Source organism: Pseudophryne corroboree, chromosome 4 (genome assembly GCF_028390025.1).
Source record: "Pseudophryne corroboree isolate aPseCor3 chromosome 4, aPseCor3.hap2, whole genome shotgun sequence".
Lineage (NCBI taxonomy): Eukaryota > Metazoa > Chordata > Amphibia > Anura > Myobatrachidae > Pseudophryne > Pseudophryne corroboree.
Genome location: NC_086447.1, coordinates 245,521,023 through 245,547,830, shown reverse-complemented (window position 1 = coordinate 245,547,830; position 26,808 = coordinate 245,521,023). Strand labels below are relative to the sequence as shown.

At 48.3% G+C, this 26,808-nt stretch overlaps 1 protein-coding gene across 2 annotated transcripts in view; it reads right to left on the bottom strand.

Moving 5' to 3' along the window:
- ATR (ATR serine/threonine kinase) overlaps window positions 1-26,808 on the bottom strand; it is a 449,883-nt gene that overhangs the window by 108,405 nt on the left and 314,670 nt on the right. For both annotated transcript variants that reach the window (XM_063915996.1, XM_063915997.1), the window contains exon 29: window positions 2,080-2,244. In XM_063915996.1, the coding sequence (XP_063772066.1) occupies window positions 2,080-2,244 (165 nt within the window). The remainder of the gene's footprint in view (window positions 1-2,079; window positions 2,245-26,808) is intronic.

Below are 26,808 nucleotides of genomic sequence, written 5' to 3'. Positions count from 1 at the left end.
TTCTGTATGTTCAAATTTCAGAAATGATGCATGAAAGACGCAACTAATAAACATACCCGTATTTCTATAAGGCTATCTGTGTCAGTGCAGATTTGTCCATTTACCCAGAACTTCATATATAGATGAGTGTCTCCTCAGCATATCCGCTGTGTGTGACTCATTCGAGGGAGCATGCGTACCATGCGATCCTATGGATCGCGGGTGCGTACGCAGTGCACCCGCATGGCCAGCGACAAACATGAGGACAGACTCATATGTATATGTAGCACTCATGGGCCAAATAAAATGATGCCTGGTCACAAGACTATACCTTTAACAAAACACTATATTTAACAACCATTTACAGATGTGTCTTCATACACCGAGCCTCAACACGCCATGTGGCGAGATGACGGATGTGAGTGAGCCGTACTGAGTGGTGTAGAGTCGTTTTCACAATTTTCTCTCAAATTTGCTTTTTAATTCCCAATGCGACAAAAAATGCTTCACAAGACTGCCCTGATTAATTTGATATGTGACACTTGTATATCTGTGTGCGACTGAGTCCGTACACAATGTGCAACTCAGCATGTAGCGGTCATACAAAATTCAGACTCAATCACACATATACATACAATTGTTGCATACAAAATTACTCGGTGCAGCTTAGTAAAGCGGTTTTGTCATACTGCTTTGTGATTAACATGCACATCTGAGTGAAGCAGATGCAAAAAAAGCCGCTTGGCCCAAGCCCAGCCACACAGCGCAGGATGTTTGGGACGACAGCAGCACTAATGTATGAGGACACATCTATATAAAGCACCATTCATGGAAATGGATTCTACAGATGTGTCCTCTTACATCTTTGCTGCAGTCACACTAAACAGTCTTTGAAGTTGCGCCTTGCCGTGGTGGGACTAGGTAGCGCTGAGCATCTTTTTTTCATTATTTTTTCACGAAAATGCATCTTAGACGCAAAGTAATATAATAGGATGCACAAGCAGCTTCTGCTGATTAAAATGATGCAGCATGCCTATATTCTGTTTGTAACTGCAGCTCTATCTGCATTTGAAATGTTTCCATGAAATCACTGTAGCATAGCATTTTGTATGCAAATACTGCACAGTCGCAATCACACACAGAATATAGGCACACAGTATATCAATTTAATCAGCAGAAGCTGCTTGCTTGTGCGTGCTAAAACACTACTCTGCGTCTAAGACACATTATCATGGGGAAAAACTAAAAAAAAAAAAAAAATGCTCAGTGCTACCATGTTACACGGCACTCGCGTGTTATGTGTAACGTGACTTGTAGCACATGGAACAATGATGTAAGAGGACACATCTGTACACAACGGAAAAGTTTAAATGTCTTGACTCATTCAGCCCTGGGCTTTGAGCCTAATATTGAACTTTTGGGTTCATCACATTCTATATATAGAATATATAATTCATTTATTTTTTTTAAATAAAAACAAAAAAACAAAAACAAAACACATTCCCCTACAAAACTACGAGAGGAGCCATCAATCTCTGATTGAGTGGGGCTCATTGCACAGCTTTGGGATGTACAGAAGTGTCATCGTACACTAAACAGCCATTAAAGTGGTGGGACTCTAGTGCAAAGCGTCTTATTTTGTGGCGGGGTTTTACGCAAAAATGTGTCTTAGACGCAATGTAATATAACAGGATGCACAAACAGCTTCTGCTGATTAAAATGATATACAGCATGATACGCCTATATTCTGTGTGTGATTGCCACTGTATTTGCATACAAAGATTATGCTTCAGTGTTTTCCTAGAAAACACTGTAATGTGGCATTTCGGATGCAGATACAGCCGCAGTCGCACACAGAATACAGGCATGCCGCATATCACTTTAATCAGCAGAAGCTGCTTGGGTGTCCAATTGCATTACATTGCGTCTAAGACGCATTTTCGTGGAAAAACCACGAAAAAGACACTTGGCGCTACCGAATCACACGGCACTCACGCGTTATGATTTATAGTGCACAGAGCAAAGATGTAAGAGGACGCATATGTATGTAGCAAGTGATTCCTACAAGCAGTTGGGGCTAATAAGTACTGCGCTGCTCACCTCCTCTGGCTTGAGCTGAATGGCTCGGTCATAACAGGCAGTGGCATCTCTCAGCAAACCAATGCTCTCATGTTCCAAGATCTGCTCTCTCAGCGATGCTTCTTTCTTACGAATGGCACTGACCCCAGCTACACCATCAGGCTCATGCATAGCAGCATATAGTTTCTAAATGGAAAGAAAAAAGGATACTGGCCGTCCCGTAATTTGTTTGATAATAAGTATTTTCACTGACTCAAACTGCACAGGTGCCACTTTGTACAGGGAGAGGCTGGATCTCCCTTGCTAGCCCAACATTGTCGCTATGCTTATTATTATACCCAATACTTCCTAAAGATCAGCAATCAGGATTGAAAAATACATATATATATATATATATATATATATTTTGTTTATAAAAGCTATCTTTCATGCAAATTAATTAACATCCCCAAACATATCAACTCAATTAGAGACCAAGCAGTAATAATAAGAATTTACTTACCGATAATTCTATTTCTCGTAGTCCGTAGTGGATGCTGGGAACTCCGTAAGGACCATGGGGAATAGCGGCTCCGCAGGAGACTGGGCACAAAAAGAAAGCTTTAGGACTACCTGGTGTGCACTGACTCCTCCCCCTATGACCCTCCTCCAAGCCTCAGTTAGGATACTGTGCCCGGACGAGCGTACACAATAAGGAAGGATTTTGAATCCCGGGTAAGACTCATACCAGCCACACCAATCACACCGTACAACTTGTGATATGAAACCCAGTTAACAGCATGATAACAGAGGAGCCTCTGAATAGATGGCTCACAACAAGAACCCGATTAGTTAACAATAACTATGTACAAGTATTGCAGACAATCCGCACTTGGGATGGGCGCCCAGCATCCACTACGGACTACGAGAAATAGAATTATCGGTAAGTAAATTCTTATTTTCTCTGACGTCCTAGTGGATGCTGGGAACTCCGTAAGGACCATGGGGATTATACCAAAGCTCCCAAACGGGCGGGAGAGTGCGGATGACTCTGCAGCACCGAATGAGAGAACTCCAGGTCCTCCTCAGCCAGGGTATCAAATTCATAGAATTTTGCAAACGTGTTTGCCCCTGACCAAGTAGCTGCTCGGCAAAATTGTGAAGCCGAGACCCCTCGGGCAGCCGCCCAAGATGAGCCCACCGTCCTTGTGGAATGGGCTTTTATTGATTTAGGCTGCGGTAATCCTACCGCAGAATGCGCCAGCTGAATAGTGCTACAAATCCAGCGCGCAATAGACTGCTTAGAAGCAGGAGCACCCAGCTTGTTGGGTGCCATCAGGATAAACAGCGAGTCAGTTTTCCTGACTCCAGCTGTCCTGGAAAAATAAAATTTTCAGGGCCCTGACTACGTCCAGCAACTTGGAATCCTCCAAGTCCCCAGTAGCCGCAGGCACCACAATAGGTTGGTTCAAGTGAAAACCTGAGACCACCTTCGGGAGAAACTGAGGACGAGTCCTCAACTCTGCCCAATCCATATAGAAAATCAGATAAGGCCTTTTACATGACAAAGCCGCCAATTCTGACACACGCCTGGCCAAGGCCAACAGCATGACCACTTTCCACGCGAGATACTTTAGCTCCATGGTTTTAAGTGGCTCAACCCATGCGACTTTAGGAAATCCAACACCACGTTGAGATCCAAAAAGTGTCACAGGAGGCACAAAAGGAGGCTGATTATGTAGTACTCCATTAACCAAAGTCTGAACTTCAGGCAGTGAAGCCAGTTCTTTCTGGAAGAAAATCGACAGAGCCGAAATCTGGACCTTGATGGACCCCAATTTGAGGCCCAAACGTCACCCCTGCTTGCAGGAAGTGCAGGAATCGACATAGTTGAAATTCCTCCGTCGGGGCCTTCATGGCCTCCCACCAAGCAACAAATTTTCGCCAAACGCGGCGATAATGTCTTGCGGTGACATCCTTCCTGGCTATGATCAGGGTAGGGATGACTTCCTTCGGAATACCCTTTTCCTTTAGGATCCGGTGTTCTACCGCCATGCCGTCAAACGCAGCCGCGGTAAGTCTTGGAACAGACAGGGTCCCTGCTGCAGCAGGTCTTGTCTGAGCGGCAGAGGCCAAGGGTCCTCTGCCAGCATCTCTTGAAGTTCCGGGTACCAAGCTCTTCATGGCCAATCCGGAACCCCGAGTATGGTTTTCACTCCTCGCCTTCTTATTATTCTCAGTACCTTGGGTATGAGAAGTAGAGGAGGAGACACATAAACCGACTGGTACACCCACGGTGTCACTAGAGCGTCCCCAGCAATCGCCTGAGGGTCCCTTTACCTGGCGCAATATCTTTTCAACTTCTTGTTGAGGCGGGACGCCATCATGTCCACCCGTGGTCATTCCCAACGGTTTACCCGCATTTGGAAAACTTCTGGATGAAGTCCCCATTCTCCTGGGTGTAGGTCGCCCATCGGAGAATCCTTGTGGCTTCTGCCATCGCCATCCTGCTTCTTGTGCCGCCCTGTCTGTTTACATGGGCGACCGCCGTGATGTCGTCTGATTGGATCAGTACCGGCTGGTTCCGAAGCAGGGGCCTTGCTTGGCTTAGGGCATTGTAAATGGCCCTTAGCTGCAGAATATTTATGTGAAGCGAAATCTCCTTGGAAATTTCTTCCCTGTGTGACTGCACCCCAGCCCCGAAGGCTGGTATCCGTGGTCACCAGGACCCAGTCCTGTATTCCGAATCTGCGGCCCTCTAGTAGATGAGCCCTCTGCAGCCACCACAGCAGCGACACCCTGTTTCTTGCTGACAGGGTTATCCGCTGTTGTATCTGTAGATGGGACCCGGACCATTAGTCCCACAGGTCCCACTGGAACGTCCTTGCGTGGAGTCTTCCGAATGGAATTATGCTTCGTACGAAGCTACCATTTTTCCCAGGACTCGTGTGCATTGATGTACCGACACCTGTCCTGGTTTTAGGATGACTGACTAGAGATGACAACTCCTCGGCTTTTACCACAGGAAGAAACACTCTTTTCTGGTCTGCGTTCAGAAACATTCCCAGGAACAGAAGACGTGTCGTCGGGACCAGCTGTGACTTTGGAATATTGAGAACCCAGTCGTGCTGTTGTAGCACTTCCCGAGAGAGTGCTACCCCCACTACCAACTGTTCTTTGGACCTCGCCTTTATCAGGAGATCGTCCAAGTATGGGATAATAAAAACTTCCTTCTTGCGAAGGAGTATCGTCACTTCGGCCATTACCTAGGTAAAGACCTTCGATGCCGTGGACAACTCCAACGGCCGCGTCTGGAACTGATAGTGACAGTCCTGTACCACATATCTGAGGTACTCCTGGTGAGGGGGGTAAATGGGGACATGCAGGTACGCATCCTTGATGTCCAGGGAGACCCTGTAATCCCCCTCGTCCAGGCTCGTAATAACCGCCCTGAGCGATTCCATCTTGAACTTGAATCTTCTGATATAAAAGTTCAAGTATTTTAATTTCAAGATGGGTCTCACCGAACCGTTTCGGTACCACAACCACTGTGGAATAGTAACCCCTTCCTTGCTGAAGGAGGGGCACCTTGACAATCACTTGTTGTGATTATAGTGTTGAATATCCACCAACACCGTCTCCCTGGCAGAGGGAGGTGCCGGTAAGGCAGATTTTAGGAAACGGCGGGGGGAAGAACGTCTCGAACTCCAGCCTGTGCCCCTGAGATACTACTTGAAGGACCCAGGGATCCATGTGAGAGAGCCCACTGTCCGCTGAAATATCTGAGACGGGCCCCCACCGTACCCGGGTCCGCCTGAGCAGCCCCAGCACCATGCTGTGGACCTACCGGACGCAGGGAGGACTTCTGCTCTTGGGAACTAGCTGTGTGTTGCAGCGTTTTCCTCTACCTTTGCCTCTCGGCAGAAAGGATGAGCCTCTAGCCCTCTTGCTTTTTCTGGGGCCGAAAGGACTGTACTTGATGATTCGGTGCTTTCTTTTGTTGTGGGGTAGCCTGTGGCAAAAAAATAAGATTTTACTCACCGGTAAATCTATTTCTCGTAGTCCGTAGTGGATGCTGGGAACTCCGTAAGGACCATGGGGAATAGCGGGCTCCGAAGGAGGCTGGGCACTCTAGAAAGATTTATGACTACCTGGTGTGCACTGGCTCCTCCCACTATGACCCTCCTCCAAGCCTCAGTTAGGACACTGTGCCCGGACGAGCTGACATAATAAGGAAGGATTTTGAATCCCGGGTAAGACTCATACCAGCCACACCAATCACACCGTATAACTCGTGATACTAAACCCAGTTAACAGTATGAATATAACTGAGCCTCTCAACAGATGGCTCAACAATAACCCTTTAGTTAGGCAATAACTATATACAAGTATTGCAGACAATCCGCACTTGGGATGGGCGCCCAGCATCCACTACGGACTACGAGAAAAAGATTTACCGGTGAGTAAAATCTTATTTTCTCTGACGTCCTAGTGGATGCTGGGAACTCCGTAAGGACCATGGGGATTATACCAAAGCTCCCAAACGGACGGGAGAGTGCGGGTGACTCTGCAGCACCGAATGAGAGAACTTCAGGTCCTCCTCAGCCAGGGTATCAATTTTGTAGAATTTTGCAAACGTGTTTGCCCCTGACCAAGTAACAGCTCGGCAAAGTTGTAAAGCCGAGACCCCTCGGGTAGCCGCCCAAGATGAGCCCACCTTCCCTGTGGAATGGGCTTTCACTAATTTAAGATGCGGCAGTCCAGCCGCAGAATGCGCCTGCTGAATCGTGTCACAGATCCAGCGAGCGATAGTCTGCTTAGAAGCAGGAGCACCCAGCCTGTTGGGTGCATACAGGATAAATAGCGAGTCAATTTTCCTGACTCTAGCCGTCCTGGAAACATAATTTTTCAAGGCCCTGACTACGTCCAGTAACTTGGAATCCTCCAAGTCCCTAGTAGCCGCAGGCACCACAATAGGTTGGTTCAAGTGAAAAGCTGATACCACCTTAGGGAGAAACTGGGGACGAGTCCTCAATTCTGCCCTATCCATATGGAAAATCAGATAAGGACTTTTACATGACAAAGCCGCCAATTCTGATACACGCCTGGCCGAAACCAAGGCCAATAACATGTCCACTTTCAACGTGAAATATTTTAGATCCACGGTTTTTAGTGGTTCAAACCAATGTGATTTTAAGAAACTCAACACCACGTTGAGATCCCAAGGTGCCACTGGAGGCACAACCGGGGCTGAATATGCAGCACTCCTTTTACCATGTCTGAACTTCAGGTACTGAAGCTAATGCTTTCTGGAAGAAAATTGACAGAGCCGAGATCTGTATCTTAATGGAGCCTAATTTTAGGCCCATAGACACTCCTGCTTGTAGGAAATGCAGAAATCGACCTAGTTGAAATTCCTCTGTTGGGGCCTTTTTTGGCCTCACACCAAGCAACATATTTCCGCCATATGCGGTGATAATGTTTTGCAGTTACATCTTTCCTGGCTTGAATCAGCGTAGGAATGACTTCCTCCGGAATGCCCTTTTCCTTTAGGATCCGGCGTTCAACCGCCATGCCATCAAAACATAGCCGCGGTAAGTCTTGGAACAGACAGGGCCCCTGCTGCAGCAGGTCCTGTCTGAGCGGCAGAGGCCATGGGTCCTCTGATATATTTTCTTGAAGTTCTGGGTACCAGGCTCTTCTTGGCCAATCCGGAACCACGAGTATCGTTCTTACTCCTCGCCTTTTTATTATTCTCAGTACCTTTGGTATGAGAGGCAGAGGGGGGGAACACATAAAACGACTGGTACACCCACGGTGTTACCAGAGCGTCCACAGCTATCGCCTGAAGGTCCCTTGACCTGGCGCAATATCTTTTATAGCTTTTTGTTGAGGCGGGACGCCTTCATGTCCACCTGTGGCCTTTCCCAATGGTGTACAATCCTTTGGAAGACTTCTGGATGAAGTCCCCACACTCTCGGGTGGAAGTCGTGTCTGCTGAGAAGATCTACTTCCCAGTTGTCCACTCCGGGAATGAACACTGCTGACAGTGCTAACACATGATTTTCCGCCCATCGGAGAATCCTTGTGGCTTCTGCCATCGCCATCATGCTTCTTGTGCCGCCCTGTTGGTTTACATGGGCGACTGCCGTGATGTTGCCTGATTGGATCAGGACCGGCTGGTTTTGAAGCAGAGGCCTTGCCTGACTCAGGGCATTGTAAATGGCCCTCTGTTCCAGAATATTTATGTAGGGAAGTCACCTGACTTGACCAAAGTCCCTGGAAGTTTCTTCCCTGTGTGACTGCCCCCCAGCCTCAAAGGCTGGCATCCATGGTCACTAGGACCTAGTCCTGTATGTCGAACCTGCGGCCCTCTTGAAGATGGGCACTCTGCAGCCACTACAGTAGAGATAACCTGGTCCTTGGAGACAGGGTTATCAGCCTAATGCATCTGAAGATGCGACCCGGACCACTTGTCTAACAGGTCCCCCTGAAAAGTTCTTGCATGGAACCTGCCGAATGGGATTGCTTCGTAGGAAGCTAACATTTTTCCCAGGACTCGCGTGCAATGATGCACCGATAACTGTTTTGGCTTCAGGAGGTCTCTGACTAGAGATGACAGCTCCTTGGCTTTCTCCACCGGGAGAAACACTTATTTCTGGTCTGTGTCCAGAACCATCCCCAGGAACAGTAGACGTGTCGTAGGAACCAGCTGTGACTCTGGACTGTTTAGAATCCAACCGTGCTGTTGTAGCACTTTCCAAAATAGTGCTACCCCGACTAGCAACTGCTCCTTGGACCTCGCCCTTATAAGGAGATTGTCCAAGTACGGGATAATTAAAACTCCCCTTTTTTTGAAGGAGTATCATCATTCCGGCCATTACCTTGGTAACACCCTCGGTGCCATGTACAGTCCAAACGGCAGAGTCTGGACTTGGTAATGGTAATCCTGTACCACAAATCTGAGGTACTCCTGACGAGGATAGTAAATAGGGACATGCAGGTAAGCATCCTTGATGTCCCGGGATACCATGTAATCCCCCTCGTCCAGGCTTGCAATAACCGCCCTGAGCGATTCCATCTTGAACTTGAATTTTTTATGCATGTGTTCAAGGATTTTAAATATAAAGAAGGGTCACACCGAACCATGCGGTTTCGGTACCCCAAACCGTGTGGAATAGTAACCCCGTCCTTGTTGAAGTAGGGGCACCTTAAGTATTACCTGCTGGGAATACAGCTTATTAATTGCCTCTAGCACAGCCTCCCTGCCTGAGGGAGTTGTCGGCAAGGCATATTTGAGGAAACGGCGGGGGGAAGACATCTCGAATTCCAGCTTGTACCCCTGAAATACTACTTGAATGAAACAGGGATCCACCTGTGAGCGAGCCCACTGATCGCTGAAATTTTTGAGACGGCCCCCCACCGTACCTGGCTACACCTGTGGAGCCCCCGCGTCATGCTGTGGACTCAGAGGAGGCGAGAGAAGAATTATGATTCTGGGAACAGGCTGACTGGTGCAGCTTTTTCCCTCTTCCCTTGTCTTTGTACAGAAAGGAAGCGCCTTTGACCCGCTTGCTTTTCTGAAGCCGAAAGGACTGTACCTGATAATACAGTGCTTTCTTAGTCTGTGAGGAAAACTGAGGTAAAAATATTTCTTCCCAGCTGTTGCTGCGGATACGAGGTCCCAGAGACCAACCCCAAATAATTCCTCACCCTTATAAGAAAAGAAAGAGATCACAAAACGGAGACCGTTTGTGATAACCCGGCGCTGTAATAGTGTAAATAGTTATATATTTGAGATGTTTCAGCAGCTAAGCATAAACAACTTGCCAGGTTGCAACGTTAAAATCTAGAGAGAAAAAAAGGAGGGGAGTATGCTTTGCGCTTGAAACAATATATCAAAAATTAAATGTGCAGTCGGACAAAGAAGATAGACTCAGTACAACTTCAAAATGATAATAAAAAAACACTTTTATGGTATCAATTAAAGCAGAGTATGCCACATATAGAATGAATTAAAATAATGACAGTTTTACAATTTGTTAGATAAACTAAACTGAAAATAAAAATAAACATAAGAATAAAAATAAACTGTTAAATGATTATATTCAAATGGTGATAATAAAAAAATCACAACACTGGCGTCCCAGTGTATTATTTTGGGTTTGTAATTCCCGCAGGGATAATTGACAGTCTCACAGTCTCAGATATTAATATAGTTCTTTAAAGGAAAGGTGCAATCTGTAATTAATGCTCCCGTGCTGGTTCCTGCGTTAGTGTAGAAACAGGGTCCTCATTAGATGAAATACACGAGGAGTAATAATGTGTGCTTTATTTCCTGTTATAATTACAGCTGGTAGTTGCCGTCTTTCCCGGTAAGGTTTTGTTAATTATAAATATAGCAGCAATGTTCAATTTAGATGGATTTAGCCGCCGTGAACAAACTACTGGGAACAGGTGTTAGGCCCCACAGCGGGGGTCACACAGAACTCACCCGACCAGTGTTTGTACAGCCGTGCGGCAATGATGAATCCAGCGTGCGGCAAAAAGCTGTGACCGAAGCTGTCACGGTTATGCTGAGCTGCGGACTGGGTCCTTTCGGCGGGTATCACCAAGTGAGAAGTGTATCGAGAGTGGGCGTCCACTCTCGAGACGCCCACTCTCGATACACTTCTCACTTGGTGATACCCGCCGAAAGGACCCAGTCCGCAGCTCAGCATAACCGTGACAGCTTCGGTCACAGCTTTTTGCCGCACGCTGGATTCATCATTGCCGCACGGCTGTACAAACACTGGTCGGGTGAGTTCTGTGTGACCCCCGCTGTGGGGCCTAACACCTGTTCCCAGTAGTTTGTTCACGGCGGCTAAATCCATCTAAATTGAACATTGCTGCTATATTTATAATTAACAAAACCTTACCGGGAAAGACGGCAACTACCAGCTGTAATTATAACAGGAAATAAAGCACACATTATTACTCCTCGTGTATTTCATCTAATGAGGACCCTGTTTCTACACTAACGCAGGAACCAGCACGGGAGCATTAATTACAGATTGCACCTTTCCTTTAAAGAACTATATTAATATCTGAGACTGTGAGACTGTCAATTATCCCTGCGGGAATTACAAACCCAAAATAATACACTGGGACGCCAGTGTTGTGATTTTTTTATTATCACCATTTGAATATAATCATTTAACAGTTTTATTTTTATTCTTATGTTTATTTTTATTTTCAGTTTAGTTTATCTAACAAATTGTAAAACTGTCATTATTTTAATTCATTCTATATGTGGCATACTCTGCTTTAATTGATACCATAAAAGTGTTTTTTTATTATCATTTTGAAGTTGTACTGAGTCTATCTTCTTTGTCCGACTGCACATTTAATTTTTGATATATTGTTTCAAGCGCAAAGCATACTCCCCTCCTTTTTTTCTCACCCTTATAAGGCAGAATTTCTATGCGCCTTTTAAGTTCAGCATCACCTGTCCAGTGACAGGTCTCTAATACCCTCCTGACAGAATGGACATTACATTCATTTTGGATGCCAGCCGGCAAAATATCCCTCTGTGCATCCCTCATATATAAGACGACGTCTTTAATATGTTCTCATGTTAGCAAACTAGTATGTTTGACAGGGTCACCGACCACGCTGCAGCAGCACGCTCTGCAGGTTTCAGTCTAGTACCTGAGTGTGTAAATACAGACTTCAGGATAGCCTCCTGCTTTTTATCAACAGGTACCTTCAAAGTGGCCGTTCCTAAAACGGCAGTGCCACCTATTTTGACAACAGTGTGAGCGCCTTATCCACCCTAGGGGATATCTCCCAGCGTAACTTATCCTCTGGCGGGAAAAGGTACGCCATCAGTAACTTTTTAGAAATTACCAGTTTCTTATCAGGGGGAACCCACGCTTTTCACACACTTCATTCATTCATCTGATGGGGGAACAAAACACTGCCTGCTTTTTCTCCCCAAACAGAAAAACCCCATTTTTAGAGGTTAATGTCAGAAATGTGTAACACATTCTTTTTATTGCCGGGATCAAGTCAAGGATGTTCCTAGTGGATTGTGTATATGTCTCAACCTTGTCGACACTGGAGTCAGACTCCGTGTCGACATCTGTGTCTGCCATCTGAATGAGCGGGCGTTTTTGAGCCCCTGATGGCCTTTGAGACGCCTGGGCAGGCACGGGCTGAGAAGCCGGCTGTCCCACAGCTGTTACGTCATCCACCCTTTTATGTAAGGAGTTGACACTGTCGGTTAATACCTTTTACCTAACCATCCACTCTGGTGTCGGCCCCACAGGGGGCGACATCACATTTATCGGCATCTGCTCCGTCACTATATAAGCCTCCTCCTCAAACATGTCGACACAGCTGTACCGACACACCGCACACACACAGGGAATGCTCTGACTGAGGACAGGACCCACAAAGCCCTTTGGGGAGACAGAGAGAGAGTATGCCAACACACACCAGAGCGCTATATAATGAGGGGATTAACACTATAACTGAGTGAATTTTCCCCCATAGCTGCTTGTATATACAATATTGCGCCTAAATTTAGTGCCCCCCCTCTCTTTTTTACCCTTTGAGCCTGAAAACTACAGGGGAGAGCCTGGGGAGCTTTCTTCCAGTTGCACTGTGAAGAGAAAATGGCGCCAGTGTGTCTGAGGGAGATAGCTCCGCCCCTTTTCCGCGGCCTATTCTCCCGCTTTTTTCTGGATTCTGGCAGGGGTATTTACCACATATATAGCCTCTGGGGCTATATATTGTGGTATTTTTGCAAGCCAAGGTGTTTTTATTGCTGCTCAGGGCGCCCCCCCCAAGCGCCCTGCACCCTCAGTGACCGGAGTGTGAAGTGTGTATGAGGAGCAATGGCGCACAGCTGCAGTGCTGTGCGCTACCTTGGTGAAGACTGATGTCTTCTGCCGCCGTTTTTCCGGACCTCTTCTTGCTTCTGGCTCTGTAAGGGGGACGGCGGCGCGGCTCCGGGACCGAACACCAAGGACTGGGCCTGCGGTCGATCCCTCTGGAGCTAATGGTGTCCAGTAGCCTAAGAAGCCCAATCCGGGTGCAAGCAGGCGAGTTCGCTTCTTCTCCCCTTAGTCCCTCGCTGCAGTGAACCTGTTGCCAGCAGGTCTCACTGAAAATAAAAAAACTAAATCTATACTTTCTTTCTAAGGGCTCAGGAGAGCCCCTAGTGTGCATCCAACCTCGGCCGGGCACAAGATCTAACTGAGGCTTGGAGGAGGGTCATAGTGGGAGGAGCCAGTGCACACCAGGTAGTCATAAATCTTTCTAGAGTGCCCAGCCTCCTTCGGAGCCCGCTATTCCCCATGGTCCTTATGGAGTTCCCAGCATCCACTAGGACGTCAGAGAAAATCGATTTCCCAGCAGTAGCTGTGGAAACGAGGTCTGAAAAACTATCCCCAAACAGTTTTACCCCCTTATAGGGCAACTTCCATGTGCCGATTCGAGTCGGCATCGCCTGACCATTGCCAAGTCCATAACCCCCGTCTGGCGGCAATGGACCTAGCGCTTATTTTTTGATGCCAGCCGGCAAATATCCCTCTGTGCATCACGCATGTATAAGACCACGTCTTTTATATGCTCTATTTTCAGCAAAATATTGTCCCTATCCATAGTTATTTTCCGACAGGGAATCTGACCACGCAGCGGGAGCACTGCACATCCATGCCGAAGCAACGGCTGGTCGCAATATAATGCCCTAGTGTGTGACCATATCTTATAGGGTAACCACCTGCTTTCTATCAGCAGGTTCCTTCAGGGCGGCCGTATCCGGAGACGGTAGTGCCACCTTTTCTGATAAGCGTGTAAGCGCTGTATCTACCCTATGGGGTGTTTCCCCGCGTGACCTATCCTCTGGCGGGAAAGGGTACGCTGCCAATAACCGTTGTAGAAATTATCAATTTCTTACCGGGGGAAGACCACTCTTCCTCACACACCTCATTTAATTACTCAGATGCAGGACAAACTACTAATAGTTTTCTCTCACCAAACACAATACCCTTTTATGTGGTACCTGGGGTATAATCATAAATGTGTAATACATTTTTCATTGCCTCAATCCTGTAACGGGTGGACCTATTTGGAGGGTACACCAGTCTCATCTATGTCGACACTGGAGTCAGTATCCGTGTCGACATCTGTGTCTGTTATCTGAGGTAGCGGGCGATTTTAGAGCCCCCCATGACATTTGAGACGCTGGAACAGGCACAAGCTGAGTAGCCGGCTGTTCCGTGTCGTCGACCTTTTATGTAAGGAGTTGACACTTTCACGTAATCCTTCCATAAGTTCAACCACACCGGTGTCGACCCCGCAGGGGGTGACAACATATTTACAGGCATTCGCTCCGCCTCCACCTCATTATCCTCCACATACCTGTCGACACAGCCGTACCGGCACACAGCACACACACAGGGAATGCTCTGACAGAGGACAGGACCCCACAAAGCCCTTTGGGGAGACAGAAGGAGAGTATGCCAGCACACACCAGGGCGCTATATATCACAGTGATAGCACCTATAAAAAAGTGTTTTCCCTTATAGCTGCAAATATATTGTATACTGCGCCTAAATTGTGCCCCCCCTCTCTTTTTAACCCTTTCTGTAGTGTATTAACTGCAGGGGAGAGCCAGGGAGCTTCCCTCCAACGGAGCTGTGAGGGAAAAATGGCGCCAGTGTGCTGAAGGAGATAGCTCCGCCCCTTTTTCGCGTACTTTTCTCCCGCATTTTTATGGATTCTGGCAGGGGTTAATGTACATCCATATAGCCCTGGGGGTTATATGTGATGTATTTTTGCCAGCCAAGGTGTTAATATTGCTGCTCAGGGCGCCCCCCCCCCCCAGCGCCCTGCACCCATCAGTGACCGCAGTGTGAGGTGTGCATGAGGAGCAATGGCGCACAGCTGCAGTGCTGTGCGCTACCTTGATGAAGACTGATGTCTTCTGCCGCCGATTTTCCGGACCTCTTCTTGCTTCTGGCTCTGTAAGGGGGCCGGCGGCGCGGCTCTGGGACCGGACTCTGAGGCTGGGCCTGTGTTCGATCCCTCTGGAGCTAATGGTGTCCAGTAGCCTAAGAAGCCCAAGCTGGCTGCAAGCAGGCAGGTTCGCTTCTTCTCCCCTTAGTCCCTCGATGCAGTGAGCCTGTTGCCAGCAGGTCTCACTGAAAATAAAAAAACCTAAAACTAACTTTTATCTAAGAAGCTCAGGAGAGCCCCCTAGATTGCACCCTGCTCGGTCAGGCACAAAAATCTAACTGAGGCTTGGAGGAGGGTCATAGGGGGAGGAGCCAGTGCACACCAGGTAGTCCTAAAGCTTTCTTTTTGTGCCCAGTCTCCTGCGGAGCCGCTATTCCCCATGGTCCTTACGGAGTTCCCAGCATCCACTAGGACGTCAGAGAAAATAATATATTATACATATATAATATATATTATGTTAGACTTCAGAAGTGGGGCACATGAAAGAGACCCCACAGAGAACAAGTGCAATACTCTATAGCGTATTCTCTATCTCGCTGTTGACGAAGGATTCTACTGAAAGGGTTAATTCTATCTAGCTCTTTTTAATACGTTTGTTAATATATTCTTTTTTTTATACTATAATAAAATTTCCCTGTATGCGAGTTCTCTCTCTCAGCTCTCAGTCTCCCCTGTCAAACTACTAATTCTCACTGTGACAGAGACAGGAACAGCTATTCACCATTCACAGAAAGTCAAAAATAAGAATTTACTCACCGGTAATTCTATTTCTCGTAGTCCGTAGTGGATGCTGGGACTCCGTAAGGACCATGGGGAATAGTGGCTCCGCAGGAGACTGGGCACAACTAAAAGAAAGCTTTAGACTAACTGGTGTGCACTGGCTCCTCCCACTATGACCCTCCTCCAGACTTTAGTTAGGATACTGTGCCCGGAAGAGCTGACACAATAAGGAAGGATTTTGAATCCCGGGTAAGACTCATACCAGCCACACCAATCACACCGTATAACTCGTGATACAATACCCAGTTAACAGTATGATAACAACTGAGCCTCTCAACAGATGGCTCACCAATAACCCTTTAGTTAAACAATAACTATATACAAGTATTGCAGACAATCCGCACTTGGGATGGGCGCCCAGCATCCACTACGGACTACGAGAAATAGAATTACCGGTGAGTAAATTCTTATTTTCTCTGACGTCCTAAGTGGATGCTGGGACTCCGTAAGGACCATGGGGATTATACCAAAGCTCCCAAACGGGCGGGAGAGTGCGGATGACTCTGCAGCACTAAATGGGCAAACTCTAGGTCCTCCTCAGCCAGGGTGTCAAACTTGTAGAATTTAGCAAATGTGTTTGACCCCGACCAAGTAGCAGCTCGGCAAAGTTGTAGAGCCGAGACCCCTCGGGCAGCCGCCCAAGAAGAGCCCACCTTCCTCGTGGAATGGGCTTTCACTGATTTAGGATGCGGCAGTCCAGCCGCAGAATGTGCAAGCTGAATCGTACTACAGATCCAGCGAGCAATAGTCTGCTTTGAAGCAGGTGCACCCAACTTGTTGGGCGCATACAGGATAAATAGCGAGTCAGTCTTTCTGACTCCAGCTGTCCTGGAAACATATATTTTCAGGGCCCTGACTACGTCCAACAACTTGGAAGCCTCCAAGTCTTTAGTAGCCGCAGGCACCACGATAGGTTGGTTCAGATGAAAAGCTGATACCACCTTAGGGAGAAATTGGGGACGAGTCCTCAATTCTGCCCTATCCATATGGAAAATCAGATAAGGGCTTTTACATTACAAAGCCGCCAATTCTGATACACGCCTGGCCGAAGCCAAGGCCAACAACATGACACGGTTTTAAGTGGCTCAAACCAATGTGACTTTAGGAAATCCAACACCACGTTGAGATCCCAAGGTGCCACTGGAGGCACAAAAGGGGGCTGAATATGCAGCACTCCCTTAACAAAAGTTTGAACTTCAGGTAGTGAAGCCAGTTCTCTCAGGAAGAAAATCGATAGAGACGAAATCTGGACCTTAATGGAACCCAATTTTAGGCACATAGTCACCCCTGACTGTACGAAGTGCAGGAAACGGCCCAGCTGAAATTCCTCTGTTGGGGCCTTCCTGGCCTCACACCACGCAACATATTTTCGCCATATGCGGTGATCATGGTTTGCGGTTACTTCTTTCCTAGCTTTAATCAGCGTAGGAATGACTTCCTCCGGGATGCCCTTTTCCTTCAGGATCCGGTGTTCAACCGCCATGCCGTCAAACGCAGCCGCGGTAAGTCTTGGAACAGACAGGGCCCCTGCTGCAGCAGGTCCTGTCTGAGCGGCAGAGGCCATGGGTCCTCTGAGATCATTTCTTGAAGTTCCGGGTACCAAGCTCTTCTTGGCCCATCCGGAACAATGAGTATAGTTCTTACTCCTCTTCTCCTTATTATCCTCAGTACCTTTGGTATGAGAGGAAGAGGAGGGAACACATAAACCGACCGGTACATCCACGGTGTCACTAGAGCATCCACAGCTATCGCCTGCGGGTCTCTTGACCTGGCGCAATATCTTTCTAGCTTTTTGTTTAGGCAGGACGCCATCATGTCCACCTGTGGCCTTTCCCAACGGTTTACAATCAGTTGGAAGACTTCTGGATGAAGTCCCCACTCTCCCGGGTGGAGGTCGTGCCTACTAAGGAAGTCTGCTTCCCAGTTGTCCACTCCCGGAATGAACACTGCTGACAGTGCTAACACGTGATTTTCCGCCCATCGGAGAATCCTTGTGGCTTCTGCCATCGCCGTCCTGCTTCCCGTGCCACCCTGTCGGTTTACATGGGCGACCGCCGTGATGTTGTCTGACTGGATCAGTACCGGGTGGTTTTGAAGCAGGGGTTTTGCCTGACTTAGGGCATTGTAAATGGCCCTCAGTTCCAGAATATTTATGTGTAGGGAAGACTCCTGACTTGACCATAGTCCTTGGAAGTTTCTTCCCTGTGTGACTGCCCCCCAGCCTCGAAGGCTGGCATCCGTGGTCACCAGGACCCAGTCCTGTATGCCGAATCTGCGGCCCTCTTGAAGATGAGCACTCTGCAGCCACTACAGCAGAGACACCCTGGTCCTTGGAGACAGGGTTATCAGCCGATGCATCTGAAGATGCGATCCGGACCACTTGTCCAACAGGTCCCACTGAAAGGTTCTTGCATGGAACCTGCCGAATGGAATTGCTTCGTAGGAAGCTACCATCTTTCCCAGGATCCGCGTGCAGTGATGCACCGACACCTGTTTTGGTTTTAGGAGGCCTCTGACTAGAGATGACAGCTCCTTGGCCTTCTCCTCCGGGAGAAACACTTTTTTCTGTTCTGTGTCCAGAACCATCCCCAGGAACAGTAGACGTGTTGCAGGGACCAGCTGTGACTTTGGAATATTTAGAATCCAGCCGTGCTGTTGTAGCACCTCCCGAGATAGTGCTACCCCGACCAACAACTGCTCGCTGGACCTCGCCTTTATCAGGAGATCGTCCAAGTACGGGATAATTAAAACTCCCTTCTTTCGAAGGAGTATCATCATTTCGGCCATTACCTTGGTAAAGACCCTCGGAGCCGGGGATAGACCGAACGGCAACGTCTGGAATTGGTAATGACAATCCTGTACCACAAATCTACTCCTGGTGAGGATGGTAAATGGGGACATGCAGGTAAGCATCCTTGATGTCCAGTGATACCATGTAAACCCCCTCGTCCAGGCTTGCAATAACCGCCCTGAGCGATTCCATCTTAAACTTGAATTTTTTTTATATATGTGTTCAAGGATTTCAAATTTAAAATGGGTCTCACCGAACCGTCCGGTTTCGGTACCACAAACATTGTGGAATAGTAACCCCGTCCTTGTTGAAGTAGGGGCACCTTTACTATCACCTGCTGGGAATACAGCTTGTGAATTGCCTCTATCACTGCCTCCCTGCCTGAGGGAGTTGTTGGCAAGGCAGATTTGAGGAAACGGCGGAGGGGAGACGTCTCGAATTCCAGCTTGTACCCCTGAGATACTACTTGAAAGATCCAGGGATCCACCCGTGAGCGAGCCCACTGATCGCTGAAATTTTTGAGACGGGCCCCCACCGTACCTGGCTCCGCCTGTGGAGCCCCAGCGTCATGCGGTGGACTTAGAGGAAGCGGGGGAGGACTTTTGCTCCTGGGAACTGGCTGTACGCTGCAGCTTTTTCCCTCTACCTCTGCCTCTGGGCAGAAAGTACGCGCCTTTAACCCGCTTGCCCTTATGGGGCCGAAAGGACTGTACCTGATAATACGGTGCTTTCTTTGGCTGTGAGGGAACATGGGGTAAAAATGCAGACTTCCCAGCAGTTGCTGTGGAAACTAGGTCCGAGAGACCATCCCCGAACAACTCCTCACCTTTATAAGGCAAAACTTCCATGTGCCTTTTTGAGTCTGCATCACCTGTCCACTGCCGAGTCCATAATCCTCTCCTGGCAGAAATGGACATTGCACTTATTTTAGATGCCAGCCGGCAAATATCCCTCTGTGCATCTCTCATGTATAAGACTGCGTCTTTAATATGCTCTACGGTTAGCAATATAGTGTCCCTGTCTAGGGTATCAATATTTTCCGACAGGGAATCTGACCACGCAGCTGCAGCACTGCACATCCATGCTGAAGCAATAGCTGGTCTCAGTATAATACCTGTGTGTGTATATACAGACTTCAGGATAGCCTCCTGCTTTTTATCAGCAGGTTCCTTTAGGGCGGCCGTATCCGGAGACGGTAGTGCCACCTTCTTTGACAAGCGTGTAAGCGCTTTATCCACCCTAGGGGATGTTTCCCAACTTGACCTATCCTCTGGCGGGAAAGGGTACGTCATTAGTAACCTTTTAGAAATTACTAGTTTCTTATCGGGGGAAGCCCACGCTTCTTCACACACTTCATTTAACTCCTCAGATGGAGGAAAAACTACTGGTAGTTTTTTCTCTCCAAACATAATACCCTTTTTTGTGGTACCGGGGGTAACATCAGAAATGTGCAACACATTTTTCATTGCCTCAATCATGTAACGTGTGGCCCTATTGGAAGTTACATTAGTCTCATCGTCGTCGACACTGGAGTCAGTATCCGTGTCGACATCTGTGTCTGCCATCTGAGGTAGCGGGCGTTTTAGAGCCCCTGATGGCTTTTGAGACGCCTGGGCAGGCACAGGCTGAGAAGCCGGCTGTCCCATATTTGGTATGTCGTCAAACCTTTTATGTAAGGAGTCGACACTGTCACGTAGTTCCTTCCACATAACCATCCACTCAGGTGTCGGCCCCGCAGGGGGTGACATCACATTTATAGGCATCTGCTCCGCCTCCACATAAGCCTCCTCATCAAACATATCGACACAGCCGTACCGACACACCGCATACACACAGGGAATGCTCTGACAGAGGACAGGACCCCACAAAGCCCTTTGGGGAGACAGAGTATGCCAGCACACACCAGAGCGCTATATAACACAGGGATCCCACTATAAATGAGTGTTTTTTCCCTTTATAGCTGCTTACATTATATATACTGCGCCTAAATTTAGTGCCCCCCCTCTCTTTTTTACCCTTATGTAGCTTGACACTGCAGGGGAGAGCCAGGGAGCGTCCTTCCAGCGGAGCTGTGAGGGAAAAATGGCGCCAGTGTGCTGAGGGAGATAGCCCCGCCCCTTTTCCGGCGGACTTCTCCCGCTTTTTCTAGAATTCTGGCAGGGGTATTTTTACACCTATATAGCCTTCCTGACTATATATGGTGTAGATTTGCCAGCCAAGGTGTATTATATTGCCCTCAGGGCACCCCCCCCCCCCCCCCAAGCGCCCTGCACCCATCAGTGACCGGAGTGTGAGGTGTGCATGAGGAGCAATGGCGCACAGCTGCAGTGCTGTGCGCTACCTTGTTGAAGACAGAAGTCTTCTGCCGCCGATTTTCCGGAACACTTCTTGCTTCTGGCTCTGTAAGGGGGCCGGCTGCGCGGCTCCGGGACCGAACGATCGAGGTCGGGTCCTGTGTTCGATCCCTCTGGAGCTAATGGTGTCCAGTAGCCTAAGAAGCCCAAGCTATCTCCAGTCAGGTAGGTTCGCTTCTTCTCCCCTTAGTCCCTCGCTGCAGTGAGTCTGTTGCCAGCAGATCTCACTGTAAAATAAAAAAACTAAAATATACTTTCTTTCTAGGAGCTCAGGAGAGCCCCTAGTGTGCATCCAGCTCAGCCGGGCACAAGATTCTAACTGAAGTCTGGAGGAGGGTCATAGTGGGAGGAGCCAGTGCACACCAGTTAGTCTAAAGCTTTCTTTTAGTTGTGCCCAGTCTCCTGCGGAGCCGCTATTCCCCATGGTCCTTACGGAGTCCCAGCATCCACTTAGGACGTCAGAGAAACTGTACTCTCCTCTCATGGTCGCAAGCGATGCGGCTGCAACCAGCTGGGCTGTCGCTACGCACATCCCATGCATTCATGCTGTCTATCTGCACCCTCCAGCTGTGAATGAGGAAATCCACTCTGCACATGTTCCAGCTACCTCCAGCAGTGATGTAGGTCTGAAATCACAGCTGAAATTGCACCTTAGAACGCCATGCAAACAGTACTCTGGGGCGCATGCGATGAAATCTAAAATTGCAAGGACGGGAACTTAGGCCCCCCCAGCATTGTCAGACCAATCTCAGTGAGTGACATCAGCTGCAGCAAAGGGTACTAATAATCAGCTTCCCTGACCTAAACTCTGTTGTGCTCTGAATTAGGACACTGATGGGTGTGTGTGTGTGTGTGTGTGTGTGTGTGTGTGTGTGGGGGGGGGGGTTGTTGTGCCATTGGTATACAGTCTATAGGTTGATAGGCAATAGGTCAATCAATAATGGTCGCCATGCATTAGTCGACATGGTCAAAAGGTCGTCATGTAAAAGGTCAACAGGTACAAAAGGTTGACAAGTTGTTTTGTTTTTATTTACATTTTCAACTTTTTCATACTTTACCATCCATGTGGACTACAACTGGGAATAGTAATCTGTGCCAAACACAGAGGAAGCTGAACGAGGCACCTTGCCCGAAGCATGGCGAGCGAAGATAGAACTACGAATAGGAATAGTAACCTCTCACGAGCAAGGCATCCTCCCCTCGTGTGCTTTTCCCTCTCTTAGACTATTTCTACTCCATACTCTATTTATCGGTATCTAACCCTGGGTTTCTGCCACCCTAATGATTATTGTAGTGTCCTGTCCCCTTATGCAACAATGCTTACCGTATATACCATGTACTTGACCTACATTGTCTTGTGCTGTATTTTTTTAGGCGCTGCGGAACCTCTGTGGCGCCATATACATAAACAATAATAAGATTTTACTTACCGATAAATCTATTTCTCGTAGTCCGTAGTGGATGCTGGGGACTCCGTCAGGACCATGGGGAATAGCGGCTCCGCAGGAGACAGGGCACAAAAGTAAAAGCTTTAGGATCAGGTGGTGTGCACTGGCTCCTCCCCCTATGACCCTCCTCCAAGCCTCAGTTAGGATACTGTGCCCGGACGAGCGTACACAATAAGGAAGGATTTTGAATCCCGGGTAAGACTCATACCAGCCACACCAATCACACTGTACAACCTGTGATCTGAACCCAGTTAACAGCATGATAACAGCGGAGCCTCTGAAAAGATGGCTCACAACAATAATAACCCGATTTTTGTAACAATAACTATGTACAAGTATTGCAGACAATCCGCACTTGGGATGGGCGCCCAGCATCCACTACGGACTACGAGAAATAGATTTATCGGTAAGTAAAATCTTATTTTCTCTGACGTCCTAGTGGATGCTGGGGACTCCGTCAGGACCATGGGGATTATACCAAAGCTCCCAAACGGGCGGGAGAGTGCGGATGACTCTGCAGCACCGAATGAGAGAACTCCAGGTCCTCTTTAGCCAGGTATCAAATTTGTAGAATTTTACAAACGTGTTCTCCCCCGACCACGTAGCTGCTCGGCAGAGTTGTAATGCCGAGACCCCTCGGGCAGCCGCCCAGGATGAGCCCACCTTCCTTGTGGAATGGGCCTTGACAGATTTAGGCTGTGGCAGGCCTGCCACAGAATGTGCAAGTTGAAATGTGCTACAAATCCAACGAGCAATCGTCTGCTTAGAAGCAAGAGCACCCAGTTTGTTGGGTGCATACAGGATAACAGCGAGTCAGTTTTCCTGACTCCAGCCGTCCTGGAAACCTATATTTTCAGGGCCCTGACAACATCTAGCAACTTGGAGTCCTCCAAGTCCCTAGTAGCCGCAGGTACCACAATTAGCTGGTTCAGGTGAAACGCTGACACCACCTTAGGAAGAAACTGGGGACGAGTCCGCAGCTCTGCCCTGTCCGAATGGACAATCAGATATGGCTATTGTGAGACAAAGCCGCCAATTCTGACACTCGCCTGGCCGAGGCCAGGGCCAACAGCATGGTCACTTTTCATGTGAGATATTTCAAATCCACAGATTTGAGCGGTTTAAAATGTGATTTGAGGAATCCCAGAACTACGTTGAGATCCCACAGTGCCACTGGAGGCACAAAAAGGGGGTTGTATATGCAATACTCCCTTGACAAACTTCTGGACTTCAGGAACTGAAGCCAATTCTTTCTGGAAGAAAATTGACAGGGCCGAAATTTGAACCTTAATGGACCCCAATTTGAGGCCCATAGACACTCCTGTTTGCAGGAAATGCAGGAATCGACCGAGTTGAAATTTCTTCGTGGGGCCTTCCTGGCCTCACACCACGCAACATATTTTCGCCACATGTGGTGATAATGTTTTGCGGTCACCTCCTTCCTGGCTTTGACCAGGGTAGGAATGACCTCTTCCGGAATGCCTTTTTCCCTTAGGATCTGGCGTTCCACCGCCATGCCGTCAAACGCAGCCGCGGTAAGTCTTGGAACAGACCTGGTACTTGCTGAAGCAAGTCCCTTCTTAGCGGCAGAGGCCATGAGTCCTCTGTGAGCATTTCTTGAAGTTCCGGGTGCCACGTCCTTCTTGGCCAATCCGGAGCCACGAGTATAGTTCTTACTCCTCTACGTCTTATAATTCTCAGTACCTTGGTTATGAGAAGCAGAGGAGGGAACACATACACCGACTGGTACACCCACGGTGTTACCAGAACGTCCACAGATATTGCTTGAGGGTCTCTTGACCTGGCGCAATACCTGTCCAGTTTTTTGTTCAGGCGGGACGCCATCATGTCCACCTTTGGTCTTTCCCAACGGTTCACAATCATGTGGAATACTTCCCGATGAAGTCCCCACTCTCCCGGGTGGAGGTCGTGCCTGCTGAGGAAGTCTGCTTCCCAGTTGTCCACTCCCGGAATGAACACTGCTGACAGTGCTATCACATGATTTTTCGCCCAGCGAAGAATCCCTGCAGTCTCTGCCATTGCCCTCCTGCTTCTTGTGCCGCCCTGTCTGTTTACGTGGGCGACTGCCGTGATGTTGTCCCACTGGATCAATACCGGCTGACCTTGAAGCAGAGGTCTTGCTAAGCTTAGAACATTGTAAATTGCCCTTAGCTCCAGTATATTTATGTGGAGAGAAGTCTCCAGACTTGATCACACTCCCTGGAAATTTTTTCCCTGTGTGACTGCTCCCCAGCCTCTCAGGCTGGCATCCGTGGTCACCAGGACCCAGTCCTGAATGCCGAATCTGCGGCCCTTTAGTAGATGAGCACTCTGCAGCCACCGCAGAAGAAACACCCTTGTCCTTGGAGACAGGGTTATCCGCTGATGCATCTGAAGATGCGATCCGGACCATTTTTCCAGCAGATCCCACTGAAAAGTTCTTGCGTGAAATCTACCGAATGGAATCGCTTCGTAAGAAGCCACCATTTTTCCCAGGACCCTTGTGCAATGATGCACTGACACTTTTCCTGGTTTTAGGAGGTTCCTGACTAGCTCGGATAACTCCCTGGCTTTCTTCTCCGGGAGAAACACCTTTTTCTGGACTGTGTCCAGAATCATCCCTAGGAACAGCAGACGTGTCGTCGGAAACAGCTGCGGTTTTGGAATATTTAGAATCCACCCGTGCTGTCGTAGAACTACTTGAGATAGTGCTACTCCGACCTCCAACTGTTCTCTGGACCTTGCCCCTATCAGGAGATCGTCCATTTTCTTTGAAGAAGAATCATCATTTCGGCCATTACCTTGGTAAGGACCCGGGGTGCCGTGGACAATCCAACCGGCAGCGTCTGAAACTGATAGTGACAGTTCTGTACCACGAACCTGAGGTACCCTTGGTGAGAAGGGCAAATTGGGACATGGAGGTAAGCATCCCTGATGTCCCGGGACACCATATAGTCCCCTTCTTCCTGGTTCGCTATCACTGCTCTGAGTGACTCCATCTTGATTTGAACCTTTGTATGTAAGTGTTCAACTATTTCAGATTTAGAATAGGTCTCACCGAGCCGTCTGGCTTCAGTACCACAATATAGTGTGGAATAATACCCCTTTCCTTGTTGTAGGAGGGGTACTTTGATTATCACCTGCTGGGAATACAGCTTGTGAATTGTTTCCACTACTGCCTCCCTGTCGGAGTGAGACGTTGGTAAAGCAGACTTCAGGAACCTGCGAGGGGGAGACGTCTCGAATTTCCAATCTGTACCCCTGGGATACTACTTGTAGGATCCAGGGGTCCACTTGCGAGTGAGCCCACTGCGTGCTGAAACTCTTGAGACGACCCCCCCCACCGCACCTGAGTCCGCTTGTACGGCCCCAGCGTCATGCTGAGGACTTGGCAGAAGCGGTGGAGGGCTTCTGTTTCTGGGAATGGGCTGCCTGCTGCAGTCTTCTTCCCTTTCCTCTATCCCATGGCAGATATGACTGGCCTTTTGCCCGCTTGCCCTTATGGGGACGAAAGGACTGAGGCTGAAAAGACGTTGTCTTTTTCTCCTTTATACGGCAATACTTCCATGTGCCGTTTGGAATCTGCATCACCTGACCACTGTCGTGTCCATAAACAACTTCTGGCAGATATGGACATCGCACTTACTCTTGATGCCAGAGTGCAAATATCCCTCTGTGCATCTCGCATATATAGAAATGCATCCTTTAAATGCTCTATAGTCAATAAAATACTGTCCCTGTCAAGGGTATCAATATTTTCAGTCAGGGAATCCGACCAAGCCACCCCAGCGCTGCACATCCAGGCTGAGGCGATCGCTGGTCGCAGTATAACACCAGTATGTGTGTATATACTTTTTAGGATATTTTCCAGCCTCCTATCAGCTGGCTCCTTGAGGGCGGCCCTATCTGGAGATGGTACCGCCACTTGTTTTGATAAGCGTGTGAGCGCCTTATCCACCCTAAGGGGTGTTTCCCAACGCGCCCTAACTTCTGGCGGGAAAGGGTATACCGCCAATAATTTTCTATCGGGGGAAACCCACGCATCATCACACACTTCATTTAATTTATCTGATTCAGGAAAAACTACAGGTAGTTTTTTCACACTCCACATAATACCCTTTTTTGTGGTACTTGTAGTATCAGAAATATGTAACACCTCCTTCATTGCCCTTAACAAGTAACGTGTGGCCCTAAAGGAAAATACGTTTGTTTCTTCACCGTCGACACTGGAGTCAGTGTCCGTGTCTGTGTCGACCGACTGAGGTAAAAGGACGTTTTAACGCCCCTGACGGTGTTTGAGACGCCTGGACAGGTACTAATTGGTTTGCCGGACGTCTCATGTCGTCAACCGACCTTGCAGCGTGTTGACATTATCACGTAATTCCTTAAATAA